A 23,545-nucleotide genomic window follows, 5' to 3' on the forward strand; every position below is an offset into this window, starting at 1 on the left:
TCCAGTAGACCAGGTTGCTCCAAGTTCCATCCAACCTGGCCTTGAACTTCCAGGGATGATACAGACACTCCTTCTCTGGGCAACCTGTGTCCTTTTATTATTATTATTTTATTACTATAAAATTACTATGTCCTTTTGAGTGTTACCTCTTTGTAGCACTGTGGTAACACTGCTTATCATTCCTAGCAAAGAACTGTTCACACAGAGCATTATGTGCATATTAAGCTGTATCAACAAAGTCCAGCAAAGTAGCTGCAACTGCCAGAAACCAAAGGATCCGGAAAAAGATTTAAAAAAAAAAAAAAAAGCATGAGTTCCCTGCACTCAGAGCAATACACTCTGTAGCAATACACTCTGTAATCCTCACATGAGGTAAGAAGATGCCCTCAGCTACACACAAGCATGGCCAGACCTCTCCAGGCAAGCTGCCATCAGCAAAATGATGGCAGTCCTCATGTTCTGATGTTTTCAGTTGCTAAACTAGTGTCTTCTTTATCAGAAAAAAATGTCTCTGGCTTGGTATTGGGTTGGAAATGTTTACAGTGAACAGACATGAGAGCAACATGAACACTAACAGGCATCTCGGAGGGAAAAAATAGTAATAAGGCTTATGGTTTTCCCAAAAAGAAGCCTGGTGTAACATCACCTGATACTGACTTAACCCAACCCCATACCACCGTCCTCAGCTGCTTGTTCAGCCTGGAGAAGAGAAGGCTCTGGAAGGTTCTTATTGTGGCTTTCCATTACTTAAAGGGGGCTTGTAAGAAAGATGGGAGACAAACTTTTTAGCAGTGCGTATTGCAATAGGACGAGGGGGATTGGTTTTAAACTAAAAGAAGGTCGATTTAGATAGGATATAAGGAATAAATGTTTTACAGTGAAGGCAGTGAGGCACTGGCATAGGTTGCCCAGAGAGGTGGTGGATGCCCCATCCCTGGAAACGTTCAAGCTCAGGTTGGACTGGGCTCTGAGCAACCTGGTCTGGTTGAAGTTGATCCTGCTCGTTTCAGGGAAGTTGGACTATCACAGAATGACAGAATCGTTAGGGTTGGAAGGGACCTTAGGAGATCATCCAGCCCAACCCCCCTGCCAAGGCAGGGTCACCTGGAGCAGGTGACGCAGGAATGTGTCGAGGTGGCTTTGGAATGACATTGGAGAGGAGACTCCACAACCTCCCTGGGCAGCCTGTTCCAGTGCTCTGACAATGTCAACGTAAAGAAATCCTTCATGTTGAGGTGAAACTTCTTGTAGTTTAGGTTATGGCCATTGCTCCTCAGAGCCCGGCACCATCCTCTTGCCACCTGCCTTTGAGATATTTATAGGCATTCATGAGATCCCCCTCAGTCTTCTCTAGACTGAGCAGGCCCTGCTCCCACAGTCTCTCCTCATATGAGACACGAGCTTTTTTTCTCTAGCTAAAGACTAAATGAGATTTACAGGTCCCTTCTGACCCAAACGATTCTGTGGCCCTCCGGGGTTGGACCACAGGGTGGCCACGCTGGATAGGGGTTAGTTCAGCCACCCCTCCGTGGGCGCTTCTTGTAATCTCCGTGCGGGGACTCATTCCTTATTTTTTTTACAGCTCTCGGTCCAATCTCTTTGATTTTGCTCGTTCCCCTCACGCCGCGTTCCCGCGCTGAGGCGGTGCCGCCCTGGCGGGGCCGGCAGGGGGCGCTGAGGGGACAGCGCGGCGCCCGCCCCTTCCCGCCGCCGCCGCCGCCATGGCGGCCCTGCCCCGGCACCGCCGCTTCCTCGGCGGCTTCATCTGCGGGGCCGCGGCCGGGGCCGCCGCGTCCTGCTGGGCTGCCTGGCGGCTCCTCCGCAGCCAGAGCCAGCCGGAGTCGGGCCCCGGGCGGGCCGCGGCAGAGGGTAAGCGCTGCGGGTCGCGGGGAGGTCGGGCGAGGCGGCACCGTGGTTCCGCCGGGCGGGAGAGGCGGCGGCGCCTCAGCACGGTTCCGCTCCCCGCAGCCGCTCCTGCCCTTAAACCCCCTCCCTGCCCTCACAAGTGTCCTCTCCCTGCCCTCACAAGTGTCCTCTCCCTCCCCTCAGAAGAGCCTTTTCCCTCCTGTCTTCCATCCAGGAGTGCCCAAAGCGAGCCGGGAGATGGGGAAGGGGGGTGTCCCCCAGTACGTGCGCCGGGCTGTGGGCCGAGGAGGTTATTTGGGGATGCTGGGCTGTAACTTGTCATTAAAAGCGCTTCCCCGTGCGGCTGCTCACGCCAAAGTGTTGGTGGCAGAAAAGTGGGTCCGTTCGGCTGCCAGGATGGCTGCAAGTGTCCCCTGTTGCAGTGGGGGAGCGCAGAGCATTTGTCCTGTATGATCTGACAACATCCCCATAGTATATGCATGCATATATATGAGTATGTAATATATATGTATATATATACACACAGATATATTTAGTTTTAAACACACAATTCAGGCCGTAACTAAACTTCAGCTACAGCTGCCTGGGATGAGCCAAGGCCGGTCCATCAAGTCTGTGCACCCGGGGGTTTGGGGGGTGTGGGTGAGGGGAGGGAGTGTTGGGGGGCACCCGAGGGAGTGAATGGTTTTCTCTACAGCCTGAAGACTTTAAAACCCTACCAGAGCGTTGGAAAACAGAGGAAGAATGGCTCTAAAAATGTGAGTTGCTGTTGGACAAATGGCTAGAGGATGAGGAAGGCAGTAAGATGGATGTAAATATTCCTTCATGAGAGAAAATTGTTGCTTGCAAAAAAAAAAAGTGTCTCAAGTGAAGCTTTCATTCATTGAGCAGAGTGTAAGTATTCGCAGTGAGGGCAGGACTTGCTTTTACCCAACTCACATATCTCAGTTTGTGAGGCAGAGTGTGGTTTCCAGCTCCAAAGGGTGTCTGTAAGTCCTCACTGCCTGTTCTGTCCCTAAATATCTGATAGCTTTTATTCTGAGGGCCAGCCCAGACTGATTGCTAGATATATGCATATGTGTGTAGGCATTACAGCAGTTGAGTTAGTCCTAGAGCTGAGACCCTCATGCTAAGGCACAATGGAAACCACAACTATTTTGGTAGATGAGAGTTTCGGTGGGGTAGCTCTCTTAATATTTTTTTAGGTCTTAATTGTGGCAGTAATCTCAAGTAATTCCCTATACAGTATGTTTATGCCCACTGAGATGATTTTGTTACTGTCTTGTTTCTGATTGCGTTTCTGATCACATTTCATCTTTGGATGGCTGTTTATTTTTCTCCATAGAACCAGTAGAAGAGGCTCTGCTGGAAAGATATGGATTCCCTGAGGCTGGAACAGAAACCAGATGTTACACAAATCATGCGCTGTCTTATGACCAGGCAAAACGGGTGCCTAGATGGGTGATTGAACATATTTCAAAACAGAAGACACTGGGTATGTAGGTATTTATTTACTTGCACTTATGATGCCCAGAATTTACTGGGCTTTGCTGTTCACAGAAGGTGGACCCTGGAGCGTGCAGGGAGAAAAATCCTATAGTGATTTCTGGGTATGGATTTTTCCACCCATTCACAATCCCACTGGGGGCATCAGGCCTTTGGGTGGGTGTCAGCTTCATGGCATGAATTATTAAGGCTGATGTTACCAGTGATTTAAGAGATCTGTCATTAGGTTGGCAGGGTTTTTCAGTATTATTCCTCTGCTTGGCACTAGTCTGGTATTGAATATACAACATCTGTAGTGAAGATACAGTTGGTCCAAGGGCTGAGTATGAAAGGAAGGAATGAAGAAGAACTAGAGTTACCTTCTGTAAGAAATTTATGTTTTGAAACAGTCTGGAAGATCAGTACAGATGTGTCAGTGTGAACACCCTAAAATTTTGCAGGAGGGAAGCTTAACTTACCTCCTTTTGAACGTGAATGGAGAGAACGTGAAACAATGAAAATTAAACTTTCCGTACCCGATTCAGACCTGCGAAGTTGCTCGAGTGCATAAAAATGGCTCTTGCTTCCTTAGCTGGTGTAGTTAGTTCTGAGGTCCAGTTTATGTCAGTTTAGGTGCTGCCCCATCTGTGGAGTCAATGCCTTTCATGGCCAGCCCCTTTCATCTGCAGATCTTGAGATTTGCTCAGGATGGGAAGAGAATGTCCATTTGTGAGATAAAAATGGAGCAAAGGGCATCAACAGTTGTAATTGTTCAGAGCTAGAGAGGGCATTACCTACTCACTGCAGCCATTATTTACTCTGGTGCAGTTCTGTTTTATTTCCTGATGTGCATTATCTAATACTCTCTCCCCTGTTCTTTATGCAAGACAGAGGCTCAGTGATTTTTTTGCTGTCAGTTGGTGAATGAAATATGAGTGGTATACAGTCATTGTAAATTAAGTTTATAGCATTAGTTCAGTTTTTATAAGGCAGATTATTAGTAATGGAGATAACTGTGTAATTGTAAAATGTTTTATGAAAGCAATAGCCCTCTAAATATATCTTAATCACTGTCTTCAAATTACCTTTCAAAATTAAAAGCATGATCTTGAAAATATTATAACCAGCCCCTAAGTAGCATTATTGATTCCACTTCTTTCTGAGAAGAAAACAGTAATTCCAGGCTTACTTTCAAGTGGGCCTTAAGAGCTGAATTGTTAAAGTGTTTTCCAAATGACCAGATACAACTAACCTGCAGGTTGAAATTAAGTATCTTGAGGCATTCAGCTGTGATTTATGCCTGTAGCTACTCTAATTGAGATATGAGGTGGAGCTGTGTTGAAGGGGGAAGGTTGAAAGGACATGATGTAAAAAAAGGTATATTTTATTGATAAGTAAGAACTTAAATGTTTAAAAAACACGGTAGGAAGAAATCAGCATTACATGTAAATGGGCTGTACAGAACTGGTTACAGAAGAGATTAGCCTTTTTTGTAAAAGCAGTGAATAGAGAATAAATGAGGACATATTTTTCCATCTTTCAAGTTTAATAAGTACTGAAAGTAAGAATTCTGTTGTTTTTCATGCTGATAAACTTGTCAGTGTTGCCTTCTGAGCATCAATCCTGTGTTGAAGTGTCCTGTCACATGCTTTACCATAAAAGAAAAGTGAAGCTCTTTCCTTCTATCTGCACTGCAAAAAGATGCTCTGATCACCTCTCTGTTCTGGCCTTTCCTCCCTGGACATACACACAGGTGGTCAGCAAAGAAAGGAAATTGCTTACAGGCATTGGTTTCCAAGAGATGCCTTATCTATATGCATGCTCATTTTCCACCCCTTTCCTTCTTCCTTGTGGTCCTTTCATATTCTTGTGTTCTTCTGAGAGCTGCCAAGTAGAGTGTGTCCCACACTTTGTTCTCAGTGCAGAGCACAAGGAAGCACAGGGTGCACACGTGCTCAGGGATAATATTGACGTGACAAAAAGGCCAGAGTGGATACAATTTATGTGTGTGTACAGTCAGCTGTGGAAAAAAAAGTAATTTTAGAAACTAGCATTGATCACTGCTGAAAGTTGCTCCTTGCATTGTATTTTTTATGGTTGAGGAGAAAAATATCCAATTTAGATTAATGTGTTGAATACTTAAGTGTGGGTCTTCCGTCAAGATATGACAGAATTAGATCTTTTTGCCTTGTGGTTATGTTGGTTTAATGATAACCATTTATTCCTCAGGCGATGCAGACCGAAGGCACTGTAAATTCAGACCAGATCCCAACATCCCTCTGATGTTTAGTGCTGCCAATGAGGACTACCTTGGGAGTGGATGGTCACGAGGACACATGGCACCAGCGGGAGATAACAAATTTTCAACAGTAGGATTTTTCTTTTTCTTCTTTTTAATTTGTCTTTATCCATTGGAAAGGGTCAAAAGACCCTTTAAAGTAATGGATAGCTGGCAAACATTCCTTTGCCAGTTTTTTTTTGAGGTGGAACATGATCTCATTAGTGATGCACAGACCTGGATTTGAAGTTGTGAGGTCTGTTCCTGACTGAGCACTGTAGGATGTTCTCACAGTCCGCCTCAGGCATCTAAATCAGGTGCATCCTCTGATGACATACCTCTCTTCATTAAATCACACCCAAATTAGCTTGTTTGGCAGAGGTGATTTGTTGCATAATGTGGTGTTAAGCAAGTCTTCTCAAACCCTTGTATGTCGCACTGTCTACCCGTGAAATGAAGATTATAACCTTCACCAAACAAACCTCCAAAGTGTTTTTGAAGCTCAGTTAGAGGGAAATGGGGACAGTGACTTCATTCTGACCAACAGCTGCTGAGATGTTTAAGGCTGAATTGGGCAAAGCAAAGATGCTGTTAAGCACTGTTCTGTATTGGCAAGGGGATTGCCTGGATGATTTAAAAGGCTTTTTCCTTTCTTGCAATGTGTATGAGGTAAATTAGACCCTTCATTTGCCGTAGTTTTTCCAGTCTATAAAATGTCTTCACCTGCCATTTATTTGAGCTGTAAGAGAAGTAAGCATGCCCTAATACCCTGGCTGACTTACAAAGCAGCCTTGAATTTATTGGATCCTTGTGTGAAATGTGCCTAATGCAGCAATTTGTTAATTAAGAAGCAGTTGGAATTTGTATTTCTGCCAGGCAGAATAGAATTCAGTGGGGCAGAGTGACAGCACAGTGGCATGTGGTGAATGAAAGAACCAATCATTTTGTTTCTACTGGAAGTTTCTTTGTTATTTATTTGTGTTATCTGGGGAATTTTTGCTGGTGAGCTCCCTGTGCAGAGAGATCCTGGACATGGCTTGAAATGGAGTGTGATGATACAATCTTTCAAATACAGGATTTTAAAAATTTAATTTCACAGTTTAGTTTGGTGCAGGTAGTGTTTCCTCATTATCCTACTTAGAAGTAGTAGTATGTGAAAAATATTGGCAAGTACAGGACCTATGAAAAATCTGGGTTAAAGTCTTGGGATTTTTTTCTCTGTATGTCCCTGCATATGCCCAGTTTTTTAAGCACCAGATCCTTCACGTCTGGAAGTATGGTGAGCTTCTGTTTAGAGGTTTATGACACTTCAAAGGTAAAATTAAGCAGATATGTAGATATTTGACCATTATGGTCTCAAAAATCATTTCATTACCTTCATGTTATGTATTTGTAAAATATGGTTGAGTATTTTTAATAAAGAAAACCTCTTCTTGTAAGGGAAAGAAGAATTTAGCCATTAGGCAGTCAAATAAATGAAAAACATGGGTGAAAGCATCCTTCCCATTCAAAAAGAAGAATTGCTGACTGCTTTCAAAGACATTACAAAACTGACACTGGCTGACATCGTAATTCCTCTGCCTCTAGAATTGGAAGTTCTCATGCTGTTTCTGCCAAGAAAAAAAATAGATAATTTTGCAAGGTTTCACCTTAGTTATGCACCTCTTAATCCAAAATAATTTTGTAGGTGTTCTGATTTAGGTTTTATCTGACCTTTTGTGTTAATAAATGTTAAAAACTAAACTAGAAATGGGATTCTGATCCAAAAACTACTACAGTGTGTTTTCATCTCATAAATGTTTCAATGAAATTGTATTATTTTCTTTCTCTGTGCAGAGAGCTATGGCTGAAACATTTTATCTGTCTAACATCGTGCCTCAGAATTATGAAAATAATGCTGGGTTTTGGAACAGGTGAGAAATTACTTGTAAGTAAACCAAGTGAAAAATACCAGGCAGCGGTATAAATCAAAAATACTTTATTTATAAAGCTTCTTCACATCCAAGTATTCTAGAGCACTCTATGGGCTATCTGTAGAGATCATAGGAACTTCCTCTGGAATGAAAGGCAGCTCAGTCCTCACAGTGCAAGAACAGTATAACGACTATTTAGTTTTTTAATTCAATCAAAGAAGACATTTATTTAGAATATATAAAATGACTTCTTCTGGCTGATGTGGGTTAAAGTACCAGGCTTAATATCTCTGTCCTTAAGTAGAAGCAAGGAAAGGGTTTAGATCTTCCTCAAAAAACTGTTTCCAGTGTGAGAGTATTCAGATCTCTGTGTGTGGACGTTGGTTCACTTTGAGTCAGAGAACTGAGCGCTCCCCACTGAGTTACCACCACTTCAGCTCTTAAATGTTTCTTTAGGTACTGGCTTCCACGTAGCAACCAGGCAGGTTCTCTGTCACTTGTGGGCACTGACTGGAGGTGCAGGGCATGCCTGATAAATTTAAACTTCCTGTAAGGTATTTTTATTCTTTCTTTCCGTTGAGCAGAGGGAAACATAATAAAAGTAGCATTCGTCCAGTGCTTCTTGCATGGGACTTACAGAATGTGAAGGCTCAGAAGCAGGAGGGGAAAATGATGAATTTCTCAAGGTTCGATCAAGGGAAGATCAGAAAAATGATGGAGAGTGTGTTTCACCAAAGATCCATCAAAACTGCATCGTCGTTCAGCTACACAGTACTTTCCTGTTTTACAAGACTGCATATAAAATCATATGAGGCGTTCAGTAAGGTTATATTATAGACAAATAAAATGACATATCTTTAAGAGTTTGGTTTTTTCTTATCTTCATAATTCAAGTATTTGAGCATAAATTTTCCTTATACCAAAGCTGGGCATTTGTACCAAGTCAAGGTGGGAAACCATCTTTATTTCCCTTAAGCAGGATCTCTGCCCTATCAGGAAATTCTGGAGAGTGTTTGAAAATTTCCCCTCACACTATCAGCCTTGCAACTTAAGCAGCTATTACCACTTTTTCCCAATCCCAGCACCCTCTTGCCAGAATTTAAATACATGAACAAGGCAGTGGTGCCACTTTTTTTGTCAGTCATTTCACATGTGTTGTGTCCTTTCTTGGCTTCAGTACTCTCTCTTCTCTTGTTTTAATTGCTTGCTTCTTGAATTTTCTTCTGAGGTGCAGGTAGACAGTGCAGCTTAGTCAGTTTAAGTGTCTGTTGTTTTCTAAAGGGGTGTTTGCCCTCCAGCCTGGTGCTTTTGATGCTTTCCCAGTTCCAGCTCTGGTTCCAGCCAACTGTGGTGAGTCAGTTCCATTTGCAGCCCAGTTAAACTGGTTGTCATTTTGTTCTGCTTGGTTATCTAATCTTTCCAGATTAGAAGACTGGATCAACTGATGAGATGAGTGCAAGAACCAACATGGAAGATGGATTAGGACTGGTCAGCTGGGACAGACAAGGGGAACAGCAGGAAAGGGGAGACAGGAGTGTATCTTCCAGCAAGCTGTTAGATAGTAAGCTGTTAGATTGGCTCAGTGTTGTGGTCTAACTGCACCTTAGAATTCCTCATTCTCTTTCAACCAACATGCATGCTTCTTTCTTTCCTGATGTTTGACTGTCATCTTCTGTCTTGTTGTGAGTGTAATTTCATGGTCACCGTAATCTGACCTCTGTCCCTGCTGCCACCAAAAGCAGTTTCCTCCCTAGCTGCATTTATTCCCATTCTTTCCTTTTGCCAGTTGGTGTTTGTATTGCTGTGCTGTGAGACAGCCTGAGGAGCTGAGCTGCTTGGAAGCAAAGCTGGTGACAGCAGGAAAAAAATTAGCTTGTTAATTCTTTGCTGTATCACATGAAGAAAGGGCTCATTCCTGCTCATTCTCATTTGTGGGGCTCGTTCTTGCTAATTTGATTTCTGTGAGCTGTTTTAACTCACTAACCCAGCACAAGAAAAGGAAATATCGGTTTTGTTCAGGGTTGTTGATAGACAAAGAGTGCTAAAGGGGCCCAAGGGAGGGGTATGAGGAACAGGGATGAGACAGAGAAGGGGATGAAACCTCCCCCTTTCAGAGGCAGCCAGATTAGCTGGGTTTATCTGTCTGATATTCTGGTCTGTTTGTCCATTTGTGTGAAGTGCAGCTCTTAACTTTGTGGAGGACCAGTGGGTTCTCACCGTAGGTGATTTCTGTAACAGTTGGGGTATTGGATCAAAGGCAGGCTACAATCATAGAATCCCAGAATGGTTTGGGTTGGAAGGAACCTTAAGGATCATGTAGTTCCAGTCCCCCTGCCATGGGCAGGGACACCTTCCACTAGACCAGGTTCCTCCAAGCCCCGTCCAACCTGGCCTTGTTAATATTTTGTTTTATGTAAAATCAGCACGATCCAGAAAATTCCTTATTTGAGAAATGTTATATACTGTAAATGGAACGAATTAGTTTAGAAAGTAAAAATAATGGTATATTTCTGGAGGTAATTACTTCATTTTTGAAAAGTTTTATATGTAATAAAAAACTAGACTTAGTGGGAGTGGCACATAGAAACTTTTCCCAGTACTTGCTATGGAAAGAGCTGTGTCCTGCAGGGCATTGATTCCTTAGGGAGAAACATACAAATCCAATAATAGGGTAAAACCTCTCAAAGTAAGAACACCACAACCTGCTGTTTTAAACAATTTTATTTTACTAATCCCAAGTGACCATCAACAGTATGTTTCTAGTGTCAGGTGTGGGAGTAAGTAGAGAACTCAGCTGTTCAGACAGGTGGTAAGGCTGCAGAAACCACTGTCAGATGTGTGCAGTAACATATCTGTGAATAAGTGAACCTGGCATAAGTGGGAAGCATAAGTTGGGCCTGCTTTTTTACCTTCTTTGGCTTGGGAGTCAGTCACATGAAAAATGCTCCCTGACTTTCAGTAGTTCATCCTTCCCTTCACAATATGTCTCAAAGATTATTATGTCAGGTTTTCCCAGCTGACTTTTCCTTATCTGACAAATATGTTCCAGAATGGAAATGTATTGTCGGGAATTGACTGAGAGATTTGAGGATGTTTGGGTGGTTTCTGGACCTCTGACCTTGCCTCAAACAAGTGATGATGGAAAGAAGAGCGTTACTTATCAGGTATGTATATATGTTGCTCAGTTAATAGTGCAGTAGTAATGATTTATTTATTTAAAATTGATATTGTAGCTTGATAAAAAAAAGTTGGACATCTTAGTACATGTCCAATATCAGTTTGGACAAGATCAGCAGAGATGTTACGTCTTGCCTATACATGAAAAAGTATCATTTTAAAATAATTTGGTTTATTTACAGAGAGATCTATTTCATGTCTGGTCACAGCCTGCAGTAAAACTGTTTTCTGACTTGTATAATTCATGGCAGTATCTAAGCAGAGAGTTAGTGGGGTTTGCTGATGTTCAGGCATCTATTCAGTTGTTTATTTCTTGATGTACTTTAGAAACAGTGCACTACAAAGGTCGCATGGGTTTCTAAAAACTATACAGGGTATTGGAATGCCTGTGCTCCTTTAATTTCACGAGCACTTGGTTGGTGATATCCCATAGGCAGCACCTGGATGAGGCCTTGCAATGGAGATTCTGTGCATGCCAGAGTTAATTGGAAGAACATCATGCAAGTTCAGTAGATTTTAGGTGAATGCAGTCTAATCACTGGTCCATGGTACTGATACCACCCTTCTTTTAGTCCCTTATTGTTATTACCTGCTTAAAATACTCTGAAGATTTAGGATCGATCATGCACAGTCTCTAGAAAGCCATCACTGATAGACAGATAGAAAAGGCTGTCAAGTTGAGAGGTGAATTTATTATTTGTACTCTGACTTACTCTTTGTAGGCTTGTGTTTAGACATCTGTAGGGTCTAAGTGTACTAAGTTATTCAAGGGAGTTGTTACCTTCTGCCCCCACTGCAATGAGATGTTATTGCTGTTTTCAGTTGCTAGATGGAAGCTGTCATAATGCAAATAATAAATGCTGTATTTTGCACCTCTTGTAAAAACACTTTTCCTTGAAAATAAGTGCTGGGATCAACTGCAGCTCCAGCTTGTGAGTGATTCAACTGTCCAACTTGTTCTCTGAGGAGCAATGGATGAGCTTGCTGTAACAAGCCTCTGCTTCAAAGGGATATGAGAGACACAAAAGAGAGAGATGTTCAGCTTTCAACAGTGGCTTGTTTAGTGGTAAGATTTAGGCACTATTGCTCCATTATAAATACACAGCTGATTTCCATTTGATTGAACCTGAAACTCAGTCATGATAAGACGTGATTTTTCCCGTTCTTGAAAAACTCTCCCTTATGTCCCCCCTCACACATGTCAAACCTTGACTGTGACAAAATCCCAGCTTTGGGTTTGGATTTGTCGTTATTTTTTTACCAGACAGTCGTGTTATGCATATGAAAATGCAGTAATAATAATTTATCTTTTTCATGTTCAGTGGCAGTTCCAAATTTCACCTCTCACCACATCTTTGTGAGGAAGGTAACAACTGTGCTCGTTTTCAAGGCGATAAATAAGCCATGGTTAAGGGATATGATCAGTGTCACATGATAAGTTGGTGGCAAGGCCAGCATTAGAGTGGCAGTCATTCCATGACACTCAAACAGAGAGTTCTCACTTCACCATTTCTCATTATACTTTCCAGGCCTTTCTCTGCCTTTCTCTTTTCTACCAGTGCTGATGACTGTCAGATCCTGCCACGAAATGCTTAATTACCCAGTACAGTAGGAAACCATCCATACTGGGTTTACTGGGCTTGTTTTATACTGCTGTAGGAGGATGGAGGCAGCACACAGAGTAGTCCAGTGCTTCCTGGTGACAGCATGAGATATGTCCAAAAGCACATAGCTGGGAGCAGGAGGGAGATGTTCCCTTTCAGCAGTTTTTAACTGAGCATTTGACTCACTGTCATGCAGAATGGTACAGAGTTCTCCAGGCTTGCACAAAGCTTACTGGAACTTACTTCCTTGTAGCTGTTGGGATCTTGCATTTATTTTTCATCCTTAAAAGTATATATTCATCTTACATAGCAAAGAATTAAAAATCCTGAGCTGACGTGAACATTTTATTAGTGGAAATCATTTCCAGGAAGAAGTTGAATCATCTATCAGCTGCACCTATCAATGGCTTCACTTTAATCTTGGTCATCATCTTCTCGTTTTTCTCTAGAGAAAGTGTTTAATTAGAAGAGAAAGATTACATTTTCTGAAAAATGATTGTCACTCTCCATTCTGGTTTTGAAATATAAATTTTAGTATTCCACAGGTAAAAATGAGAGCAGGCAGTGTGTATTACTGTCTTTATTCAAAATAACTTCATACCAGGATACGGTGATGAAATAATAGTGGCACAAAATGTCCATGCTTCTTTGATTATCATACTGTTCTGGTTTTGTCTGTTGCCAAGATGTCTTCATTATCTTTGGACTTGATGACAACACTGGTTACAAGACCAGTTTAATCAGTTTTGATCTTAGTATAAACTAGAAAGTGAAGTTCAGTGTTAGATGGAAAACAGCGGAATTGTGGTGTTCATGTTTACATGTCACCATTTGGCCACATTCATAAATCCTTGTACTCGGCTTCCTACAATGAGATTCATAAAGTAAATTAATTTTTATTTAAGCTGCATTTAAGTACAGGTGGGAAAAGTAAAATACTGATTTTGTGGTGTTTTTGTTTGATTTGGATCCTCTTTGGCTATGCTCCTAAGTCTAATCAAATACAGGCTGAGAATTGGGGTTTTTTTCTTTTATTTTGAAGTGTCTTTATGGCTTAAATTCGTGTGCTTTCCATTGCAGTTGTACTTGGGGGAGAGAGACTTCAGAGTAGAGTGGTGTGGTGGGTTTTTTTGTTTTGGGGTGGTTTTTTTTTCCTTTAATCGACACATGCACTTAGAGGAGGGAACACAGCACGTCAAAGCACTGGAGAGAAGTTCTTTTCAAGCACCATGGATATAATGGCAGTCCTTGCCATTGATTTTGGTAGTCTGGGATTCTGCCCCTAACCCAGGAAAACTGAGGGTTGTGAAGGAAAGATATCTCTTAGCTGTCTTTCAGAGTGAACTCTGCCAGGTTCACACAAGTGACTTGGAAATGAAAGGATTTTAGTCCTCATTGTTTGGGCTTGTGAAGCTGATGTGAGATGTCCCTTTTCTTTGTGTGTGCTGTTCAAGGAGAGGTGCTGTACTGCACACAGTGGTGCTGCAACTCACAGCCTATAATCTGGCAATGAGACTGTTAAGGCTGAGCTCCTTCCTAATGTTTTTATTCTCTCAGACTAGAACTGTGAGGAAAAAAAAACAAAAACACATTAGTGCTACAGTGAATGTGTCTGCACTGATTTGTTTCAGATCCTCTTTTCTTCTTAGTTTCCTTGTTTTTGGCTAAAGGAGCGGTGAAATCTGTATCCATGGTTTTACATGCTGGTGTTTTTCTCATCAGACATCCAAAAAGGTTATTTTTAGATCACTATAGAGGAAAAACAGAGCATTGGTCATGGCTTTGTTCCCAGTTCCTGCTTGGACTCTGGTACCATTTGGTCTTTAATTCCAGAAAGGGAATTAACCTTGAACTCCTTAGATGCCAGCATTGTTCTATATGTTGGCTGAACTTGGTTTATCCTCAGATATGTTCTGTCATTTCATCTATCTCCAGTGGAGGTTTTTATTGCAAAGAGTAGATTGATGGCTGTGCTTGGTATCTGAAAAACATATTTTGAGAATATGTGTAAAATAGAATGCCAACAGGAAAAACCTGTTCTGTGTCATTGGAGGGGCAGATGCAGGTTTTTCATCTTTGTCCAGATCAAATCAAAATGACATTGTCTTGTTTTATACATTACTGCTCTCCAGTGACTGTCACTTTCGTGATTTTCCTCTGTCAGCAGATTTGGAGTTTGAAATACAAATTTTGCAGTAATTCAGCTATATCATGCTCGGTGCTCCACCCTTCCTATTCCCAATGCCGTAGTAGTAAACACTAATTTAAGAGGAATCAGCTGTGGTTGGCAAATGCAGTTTAGTTAACATTTTCTTTGTTGTTTGAAGAAGACATTTGAATGTACTTTTTACTGATATACAAAGTTTGTGCTGGAAACTTGTTTGCTGTTGAATTTTCCAAACTGAATAATGAGGCTGGGCCAGAGATGCACAATAACTGGGCCAGAAGATGCAGTTACTTGTCCTCTGCATCTGTGACAAATAACTGGGAAACAAATTGCCCTTATATTGCAAATATAAGATGGTACTTTATGTTTTTCCCCAGTCAGCTTTCAGAACTAGTAGAGGTTGTCTCCTACCGAGATATTATAGGGGAAGGATCCTTCCTTGCTAAAGGAGGAAATAAACCTGGGAACTATTGTTTGTTTGCTGCTCCAAGGGGTCTCAAGGCTTCACAGGTAACTAATGGATCTAAGGTCCATTATGCACATCCCATAAACTTTGTGCAAAGGACTCATCTTAGATCAGCTGGTGGAAATGACCAGGGCTCTTGTCAGCCCTAAATGAGGTACAAATGAATGTAATAGACACTGGGTTAAGACTGGAGGAGAAGAGACACCAAAGTTGCAGGATAGAGTAATGGGATTGCTTTTTTTTAGCATTGTACCCATCCCAAAGGTTATGTTATTATAGGGAGAGGGCTGTTAGGGACTGTGGTGGATTCAGTGTTGTGTAAGCTAAATGGATTCTGTGGAAGCAGTAGTCTGTCATCATGTAAATGCAGTTTATTATATACATAATGTGTACAAACACCCTCTTTATTAAAGAAAAATAAAAAGGGAGTTGGGTTGTCTATCTTTTAATGCCATAACTATGTATTCCAGAACAGTTTGTTTTTTTACCATCTCTTATTTATTTTTTCTCTCTTTTTTAGTTTGCCAAATGATTTGGCAATAGCAATCAGACCACCAGCCATAACAAATTAAATTTTTCTGAAGTACATACATTTGCATTCTGGAGTGCTTGTCTCTGCAGATTGTTACTATGAATTTTATCTGTAGTGTTTTCTGTTTTCTGTATTGCTAGGTCTGCCTTCACACCCCTCAGTTCTACTCAATGCCATCTGACAGAGTTCCCTCAAATATTGGGGGAAAACACTAGCAAAAGAATCAGTGCTGCCTAACACAAATCCAGAAGGAACTGGAGTGAAGGCAGTTAATGCTGTCACAATGATCAAGTAAATAAAGTTATACTGGTAGCAAAGAGAATTGTTTGTGCTGCCAGAAAGTCTGTTTCTACACAGAGTGTGGTATCAAATTGAAATAAAGCTCTGGGTTTTCAAACCTGGGATCAAATCAGCAGGAATAATGTTATTTCTACAGTAGACAACCTGATGGGCCTTGGTCAGTATCATGCTTCAAATTACTGCTAAAACAAAAGGAATGGTTATTCAGAGAAAGCTGCAGTCTTACTTTGAGTGACAGGAATGATGTCCTTGAATTCTGTCCACCAAGAAATGTGATAGAAGTGTTAATTTTGTTACTGCCAGATGCAGTTGGAAGTACTGCATCACAGAGAACTGTGTGTGCTTGTTTTCACTCAGTTGTGTTTGCAGTGTGGCTCTGTCTGAACTCGGGTTAGGACTTCACAGAGAGCGAAAAAAATGGTTACTGGAGTGTCAAGGGAATTTCTGGAGCTGTCCTTTTAAAGTGTTTGATGATGGTACTCTCTGATGCAAGGACTCTTCAGTGTGTGCTGGCATTTAAGGCTTGATTGAATGTGATTTCTGTTTACCGGGTTCTAAGAGAATTGTGGATAATTGACAATCCAGAGCTGTCTCTGGCTGATGAAGGGCTCGTTAGTCCCTTCTGCTAATTCTCTGCACAGTTGATTTTCAGTTTCTAGTCACTAGGTGGCAAAGTACCACTTTGGGATTCACGAGTCCCTTTAAAAACGATCTGTACCCTTTCAGAAGAAGATAATTTTCTTACCACTCTGGGAAGCTGTAACCAGCCCAGTGTAAAATGAAAATATGATAACATTTGTGTGTGTTTAAAATTTCCAGTAATAGTAACACTCTGTTTTCTTCTCATGTGACTTCAACTGTTCTGCCATTATACTTCATATATTCCTTTTCTCCTGTTCCTGTAAGAATGGAGTTTTCTATCTCAAAAACTCCAAACTGACTTTTTTAGGGACTGCTTTTCCCTGTATTTATCTGACTATAACCATGAGGGTGTCATTGGTTGCTTAAACTTACCCTAGATGCCTTTAGCAAATGTCTTCATTATATATTGTGTTATTTAAGGACTCTATAGATATTAAATTTTTCCTTCCTCTAATTTTATAAACTGGAACCAAGAACAGTATTTGGCCAAAATTGCAGGGAAAGCCAAACTTAAGACCAGTCCCCATCCAGTGACTTGGCTGTGAGACCAAATTTATCAAAGCTCACTGAAATCTCTCTGTTTTAAGAAATCATGTTACTTTGCCCTTATCTGTCCCCGTGAGCTCTGTAAGTTTGTATTATAACTGCTTACCAACACGTTTGTTGTTTTAGCAATATGTAAACATCTCTAAATGTCAGGAATTGCACACATTTTAATGGCCTGTCCTCATGACAGCTGTCCACGTTTAATTGGGCATTGAGAAGAATAAAAAATTGATACACGCTTGTGAAATGTCAATAACAATGTCAATAACAATAGAAAAATAATAAACACTGTTCTGAAAATGACTTTATTATTATGCTGCATTATTAGATGACACCACTTCAGTCATAGGGCTTCAGCCAGCACCAGATCACCAAAGAAACAAAGCAAAATTAAAAGGAACAAGCAGCTGCAAAAAGTCAGGGCAATGCACATTTTTACATTGAACTGATACAGACAGCAAAGTATCTGAATTTTCACACTGGTTTCCCAAATGATGATGGGAAAGAAATATATTTAATGCTATAAAAAGAAGGCTTTCAGCCTGAGTGCTTTTTTTTTCTTCGTGTTATGAGACTGTTGAAAATTTGAAAGATTAAGCAAAATTTTATAGCAATAGAAAAATAGAAATTTTCAAATGATTGCAGAAAAAGTTGTCTTGTGGCCTGTTACCAACATGGTGTGGAAACATGTGGGACAGCAGTGATTTCAACAGGCCACTGCTGTATTTTCTTGCTTGTATTAGTCCACAAAATTTCTTTTGGAATCACAGATACTATTAAAAACTGCTGCTCTTCTCCAGCTGGGACAGAGAGCTGTTTCAGGCATTGATTGCTGAAAGATCATCTGCTGCCTGTGGATAGACAAGCACAAATCAAAGTCAACATCTGTGCATGGATAATCTTAACCCATTTTCCATTCTGTTACAATAGGAGCATATGCTCTCTGCCTCTGTTAGGCAGGCACTGAGATAAATGGGATGGTGCAGATCCAAACAGTGATTCAGGCTGCTGAAGTTAGGGAGGAAAATCCTCTAGGTGGCAATAGGAAATGGGATTGTGGAGTTTGTTTCTGCTAGCTATTGCTTCTATTCCAAACTTCACTTTTGCAGAATCACACTTCACTTCTTTCCCTGGCAGTTGAGCTGAAGGGGAGAGGGGGAACTCTATGAAAACTTTTATCTCCAGCTTCTCTATCTACTCCCATAAAAAAGCAAACTGTGGTATATTACAGAGTAATGATGGAAATATTTTGGTGTGCTCCAGAACTGCATTTCCTTTTCTAACAGAAATCATTGGGTCACACTGGCTTCATAAATTATTGGTGATGCACCCTGTGCATGGTTCACATAAGTGTTAAACTGCAGAAACCCCCCCATATTTATTCTTTGTTATGCATATTTACTCTGTCAGAGAAATCAGGGACTGTCCTTTGATGGTGTTCTCCTCCAGCAGAATTACTTGGGGATAGAAGTTTTATGCCCCGTTTTGAGTAAGGAAAGGACACCTGTGGACTGGCTGTTTGACAGGGTGAGATTGATTTTAATCACTTTAACATATTAACACTCAGTGAAGTAATTGCAATAGTAGTTTACTGCTGTTCAGAGAACTGGTATAAAGACTGTGCACTGCTTAAATTTTATTGAAATTCTCAGAAGAGAGCTTATGTGGAACTGAAGTGGTACATAAATTACATGTCTGGCCATTTCCTGGATGGAGTTGAATTTAGACCTACATTTCTCAAAAGGCCAACCCTTCCTTCATTTTGAACTAGTCCTCATTTTATTTCTTCCCTTCCCTCCTTTGTAGTTGCAGATACTATGAATAAATGTGCATTATTTTGCATAGAATATATATATTTGCATAATATTACATAAGCACAGGGTCTGTTTTCCCTTAACACCCACTTCAGGCATTCAGCATTTCCATCTCATACCTCACTGTTCTGTGTGCAGCTCTATTCATTCCCCAGCCTCTCTATCCACCCACTCAGCCCTCAGACTCAATCCCCAGTTCCCTCTGCTTGCTCACTGCACACAAATTCACCTGTTTGTTTTACATATGCCATGTACCCCCTAATTGGAGATTCTTGTAGCAGCTCCATCTGCGCGCTCACCCTTCCTCTGATCTTTTATCCACCAGCCCGAGGATGCCGGGATGTGGATGTGTGTGTGGGAGGTGTTGAGAGGGGGAGGGAGCTGAGCTAAGGAGGACCTGTATTTATATGTATATGTATGTATTTATGGTGGGAAAAAGTATGTGAAGAGGCCTGGAAAAGGCCATACTGCTCGAGAATGCTGCAGGTCAGGACATTGTTGGCCCCAGATGAAGCTGAGGAACAGGGTTTGGTCTCACTGCTGCCTTCTCTCAGGAGGCTACAGCCCTTTCAGGGAGCTCTGCAGCTGTGCACAGCCTCTTCCTCCACTTCCTCCCCACCCTAGGAGTGTGCAGGAGGTGTTAATGCAGTGCAGGCTCTGGAAGCACCCTGCTCCAGGGGAGAAAAGGAGCTCCATCCTTCTGCCTTTGGCAGTGTCATCACTGGAGCACCTGAGTGAACACAGAAGTATGAACTCCCTCCTGTCCCCCTCAGGGATTTTCAGGCTTCTTGGCTCCCTCCCTCTCAACCCAATGTGTAGCATGTACTCCCCAGTTCAAGTGCCACTGATCTCAGGTAGGTTAAACTCCCAACACCATTTTGTAATTCAGTTTTAACTCACCAGATACAACAGTTATGTTGCGGTGTCGGTTCTAGTGTGTTTTGGAATTACCTGTGCATCAGTCATTTTTGAGTATTTATGCTATTCATCCTGAGGAGCTGTAACTCTTGTTTCACCCACATGGAATTCTAAATGCAAAGTGCTTTGACACTCAGGAGCTCTAATTTCCCCATCAAGACACCTGTCATCATTGGAAGGGAAAGGTAGAGTTGACATAACCAGCTTCAATGACTGATGTCTAGACAGTGTTATTTGGGAGAAGGTTGGTGGCATAAGCAAGATCATTCTTGGAAAAAAACCCAAAACCAAAAGGCAAAAAGATCAGAAAAGTTTATACTACAGCAAAGCCATTAAATAGCCTAGTTTATGGAAGGGGGGGAAAATATTTTGGAACACAGTAAAGAAATCTAAGAGCGCATGTTTTCCAGAAGCAGTAGTAACGTTTCTACTATGTTACTGCACAAAACATTAAAAAACTTTATCAGAGGTTTCCATTTCTCCTGAAGGTACTTTCTCTAGTTTTGGTCTGACCAGGAAGACTTAAAGACCAGTCACTTAAAAATCTGGCAACAGAGGTAGAAGACACACTTCAAACACGGAAAGAATTCATATCTGAAATTAGTTAGCTACTGAAACAAACTAATGTGACCCTTGGATCAGTAGCCACAGGCAAAGTTTAGTTTTAAAAACACATTTTCTTTTACAGAAGGGCTTAAAACTCTCAGAATAAAGCGTCTGTAGGAAGTGTTTGTTATGTGATTGAGTTGTACTGAATATATGAATGGACAAGGCATGTCTGAACTGATAACACTGGATTAGTTTGTAAAATACTTTCAATTAATGTGATCAGTTGTGGCAGTATAATAAATACCTGCTTTCCCTGAAATCATGTTTTAACTGTGTCTAACAAAAGCTGTCAAAAAAATCAAAACAAGCAGTCTCTGGTTTTGCGGGTATTGCAAATACTGGAAACAGTACCAAATTGCTGGATTTTATGTATAAAATAAAATGCCTTTGTAGTTTTTGTGAGAGACATCTTCATCTTTTTCTTCTTTTGCCATTAGAATAAAAATACAAATTTGAGCAGGGTGCTTATAGAAGGGTTATGCAAAACTCAGGTTTTCCATGTGTGAGCCTGTTATACTCTGTTAATGTGACAGATTCAGTTCAGCAAGTCAATTAAAAAAAAAAGCCTAATCCATTGTGTGCACAAGCATCTCTTTTTGACTCCTAGAAAGAATATGTTTGTCAGCAATAGGTGTATTCCCTTGGACTTATCCCTGAACAGGGTGGGGGATATACTGTGTATGTATGTGTGTGAGCTTTTAGTGGATTTTATGTTAAGTCAGAGTCCCAGTCCTCCACTCTTGGGGCTTCACTTAAATTCCTGGATTGTGGTCTGAGAGATACAAGAGAAAACCCAAAATGTACGAGCTCTTAAGTTAAATCATAGTGAATGTATAGAAGAAATCAATGTATTTTCTTTGGATACTTCTCTTCCAAGAAGATACCGAGTCACTGAATGTACTTTATGTACCTGTGTATGGGTAATAGAGATAGAAAAAAATAACTGACAGAAAGTAAAATAGATAAGTTCCTGATCTGACACTTCCAAATCATGTAGGTTTTAATATGCATTTCAAATAAACTCCACTATAAGTTATTATAAAAAAGAGAGAGCCTCCAGAGAGAGGGAAGGTGTAAATGTGCTGCTTAGGGACATGGTTTAGTGGTGGACTTGGTGGTGCTGAGTTGATGATTTGGCTTGATAATTTTAAAGGTCTTTTCCAGACTAAACAATTCTATGATTCTGTGATCTGTATTTGTAACACACCTTTCCTTTTGCCAGGTGATTGGAAAGGATGATGTAGCTGTACCATCCCACCTCTACAAGGTGATCCTGGCCAGACGGAGCAGAACGTCAGCAGAGCCCTTGGTGCTGGGGGCTTTTGTGGTGCCAAACGATCCCATAGGCTTCAGCCACCAGCTGACTGACTTCCAAGTAAATATTGAAGACCTGGAAAAAATGTCAGGTTTAGTTTTCTTCCCCCAGGTGGACAAAACCAAAGAGGTTAAAAATATCTGTGAGGTGGATACCTGTAAACTGATGGGCTTCAAGGAATTCACGTTGTACATCACTGCTCGGAAAGTGCAGAGTGCCCGTACCTTGCACCGGCTGGAGAAAGCCATGTCAGAGTTACAGGAGGCAGGAATTGAGCCTGATGAGTATCTTCTAAAGCTTTACAAGAAGAAGGAAGAAGAGCTACTGCAGGAAAAACAAGGAGCAGCTCGAGAGGGGAAGGCTGGCTAAGTACGTGTTCAGGAAGATGTTTGGGGTTTTTTACTTTGAAAGGGGAACTGAAGCAAACATGAAGACAAGGGCTCCTTGAATCATCCTTTTTTTGAGATGTGAAAACAATAAAGAAATATTTGGAAGCTGGTAGGTTTGGAATAATGTTCATTCTTGTGTAACGTGATGCACACACGTGGTTTGCTGCAGTACTTAGATATGGGAAGTGTAAACAACCCCTTTCTGGCGTGAATAGATCACTGGACCTCCAGGAAAGGCTGTGTGCTATTTTCCAACTGAGACGTCAGACTTGGGGTTTGTATGGAATCCCTTCTAGGAATATCACAAAAATAGACAGTAGACACCTTGGGAGTACAACTGGAACATGTTTAAATGTAATTCCGCCTGCAAATTTCTCTCACAGCAATGCTGTAAAAGCAATGGTACTTTCTGGAATTTTTTGAAAACTAAATTAATTTAGAAATAGTTCATTTAACTCTCCTTTATCAGAGAACTGTAAGACATAATCTGGATCACTTATGGTCTTCACTTAGTTGTGTTCACCAAAACTTCTCCTGACCTTGTGTGCTTTGAATACTTTAACATGTCGGTAGCTGTCAACTGGTGTCATTTGCAGCAAACTTCTCCCATTTGCGTATAGTTCTGCAATTTTTTGTGAAAAACCCAATAGAACTAGAGTTTACACAAGATGCTACCAGTGTAGATTGGGTCTTCATGAATTAATGTAAGCTTAATGTTTCATTTTCACCTCCAAGTTTGGATAAATGTGTTTTCTTGCATATTGTTTGATTTGAGAGGTGAGCACTGCTTTCTTTTTGGTTGTGGTAGTCACTCACTGGCTTTTTTCCCAGCACCTGTCTTTGGACTATAAGCTGTGCAACAAAAGTTGTATGTGAAAGCAGAAGATTGACTGAAAATACATTTCCAGTTCTGTTTCAGCAGCAACTGATGTTGCTCAGATTGAATGAAACTGCTTGGGAGATTTAATGAAATTTTTTTTCATTCCTTTTGTGCTTGATTTGGGTAACTCATTGTTACTTGTATCCCCTGACATTTTACATTTGGAAAGAAAGAGTAAAAACTTGACTTATTTAGAATTTTTTTTCATGGTAAGAATCGATTTATATTTGGAGTTGTGCGATAAAAACAAAACACCTTCAGTGATTTTCACATGAAAGAAGGGTCGTGTAGTGCCAGGCTGAATTGGGCTGTTTTCAGAAAGGATGAATCAGGAGCATTATTTGGATGTTGTGAATCATCAGCTGGGTGTTCCTGTAACCATGTAGTTCCCTTCATCTCTGTTCAGTTGTGGTATCCCAAAGTAGATCTCTTTATAAAGCAGTCATGGTTCCCATGACACTTCTGTGTTTGCCAAGAACATGTGCATGAAATCCAGATATTTAAATTCAGAGAAATGTCACTAGCTGAGGACATCATAAAAGCCTACTGACCACATAAATTAGAGAGAAATTGGGCAGAATCCTGACAAAATGTTTGCTCATTTCAATTTTAGCCCAGAGTTGTGGTTGTAAATCCTTATCAAA

The 23,545-nt window shown here is 41.0% G+C and overlaps 1 protein-coding gene across 1 annotated transcript; it reads left to right on the forward strand.

Moving 5' to 3' along the window:
- The first annotated feature begins 1,641 nt into the window (after positions 1–1,641).
- Positions 1,642–23,087, forward strand: EXOG (exo/endonuclease G). The gene is made up of 6 exons (XM_027686943.1): positions 1,642–1,869; positions 3,212–3,361; positions 5,581–5,720; positions 7,466–7,542; positions 10,592–10,706; positions 21,540–23,087. Exons 1-6 carry the CDS (start codon positions 1,722–1,724, stop codon positions 21,999–22,001), a joined length of 1,092 nt encoding a protein of 363 aa, XP_027542744.1. The 5' UTR covers positions 1,642–1,721; the 3' UTR covers positions 22,002–23,087.
- Positions 23,088–23,545: the final 458 nt, after the last annotated feature.

The sequence above is a fragment of the Neopelma chrysocephalum genome, unplaced genomic scaffold (assembly GCF_003984885.1).
Source record: "Neopelma chrysocephalum unplaced genomic scaffold, ASM398488v2 Primary Assembly neopelma1_72, whole genome shotgun sequence".
Classification (NCBI taxonomy): Eukaryota; Metazoa; Chordata; class Aves; order Passeriformes; family Pipridae; genus Neopelma; species Neopelma chrysocephalum.

What these genes read in the sequence shown, in the direction of transcription:
- EXOG (XM_027686943.1), top strand. Translation starts at nt 1,722, where the DNA reads ATGGCGGCCCTGCCCCGGCACCGCCGCTTCCTCGGCGGCTTCATCTGC. An exon ending in CGGGCGGGCCGCGGCAGAGG is followed by an intron (nt 1,870 to 3,211) that starts GTAAGCGCTGCG and finishes TTTTCTCCATAG; the next exon opens with AACCAGTAGAAGAGGCTCTG. An exon ending in GAGATAACAAATTTTCAACA is followed by an intron (nt 5,721 to 7,465) that starts GTAGGATTTTTC and finishes TTCTCTGTGCAG; the next exon opens with AGAGCTATGGCTGAAACATT.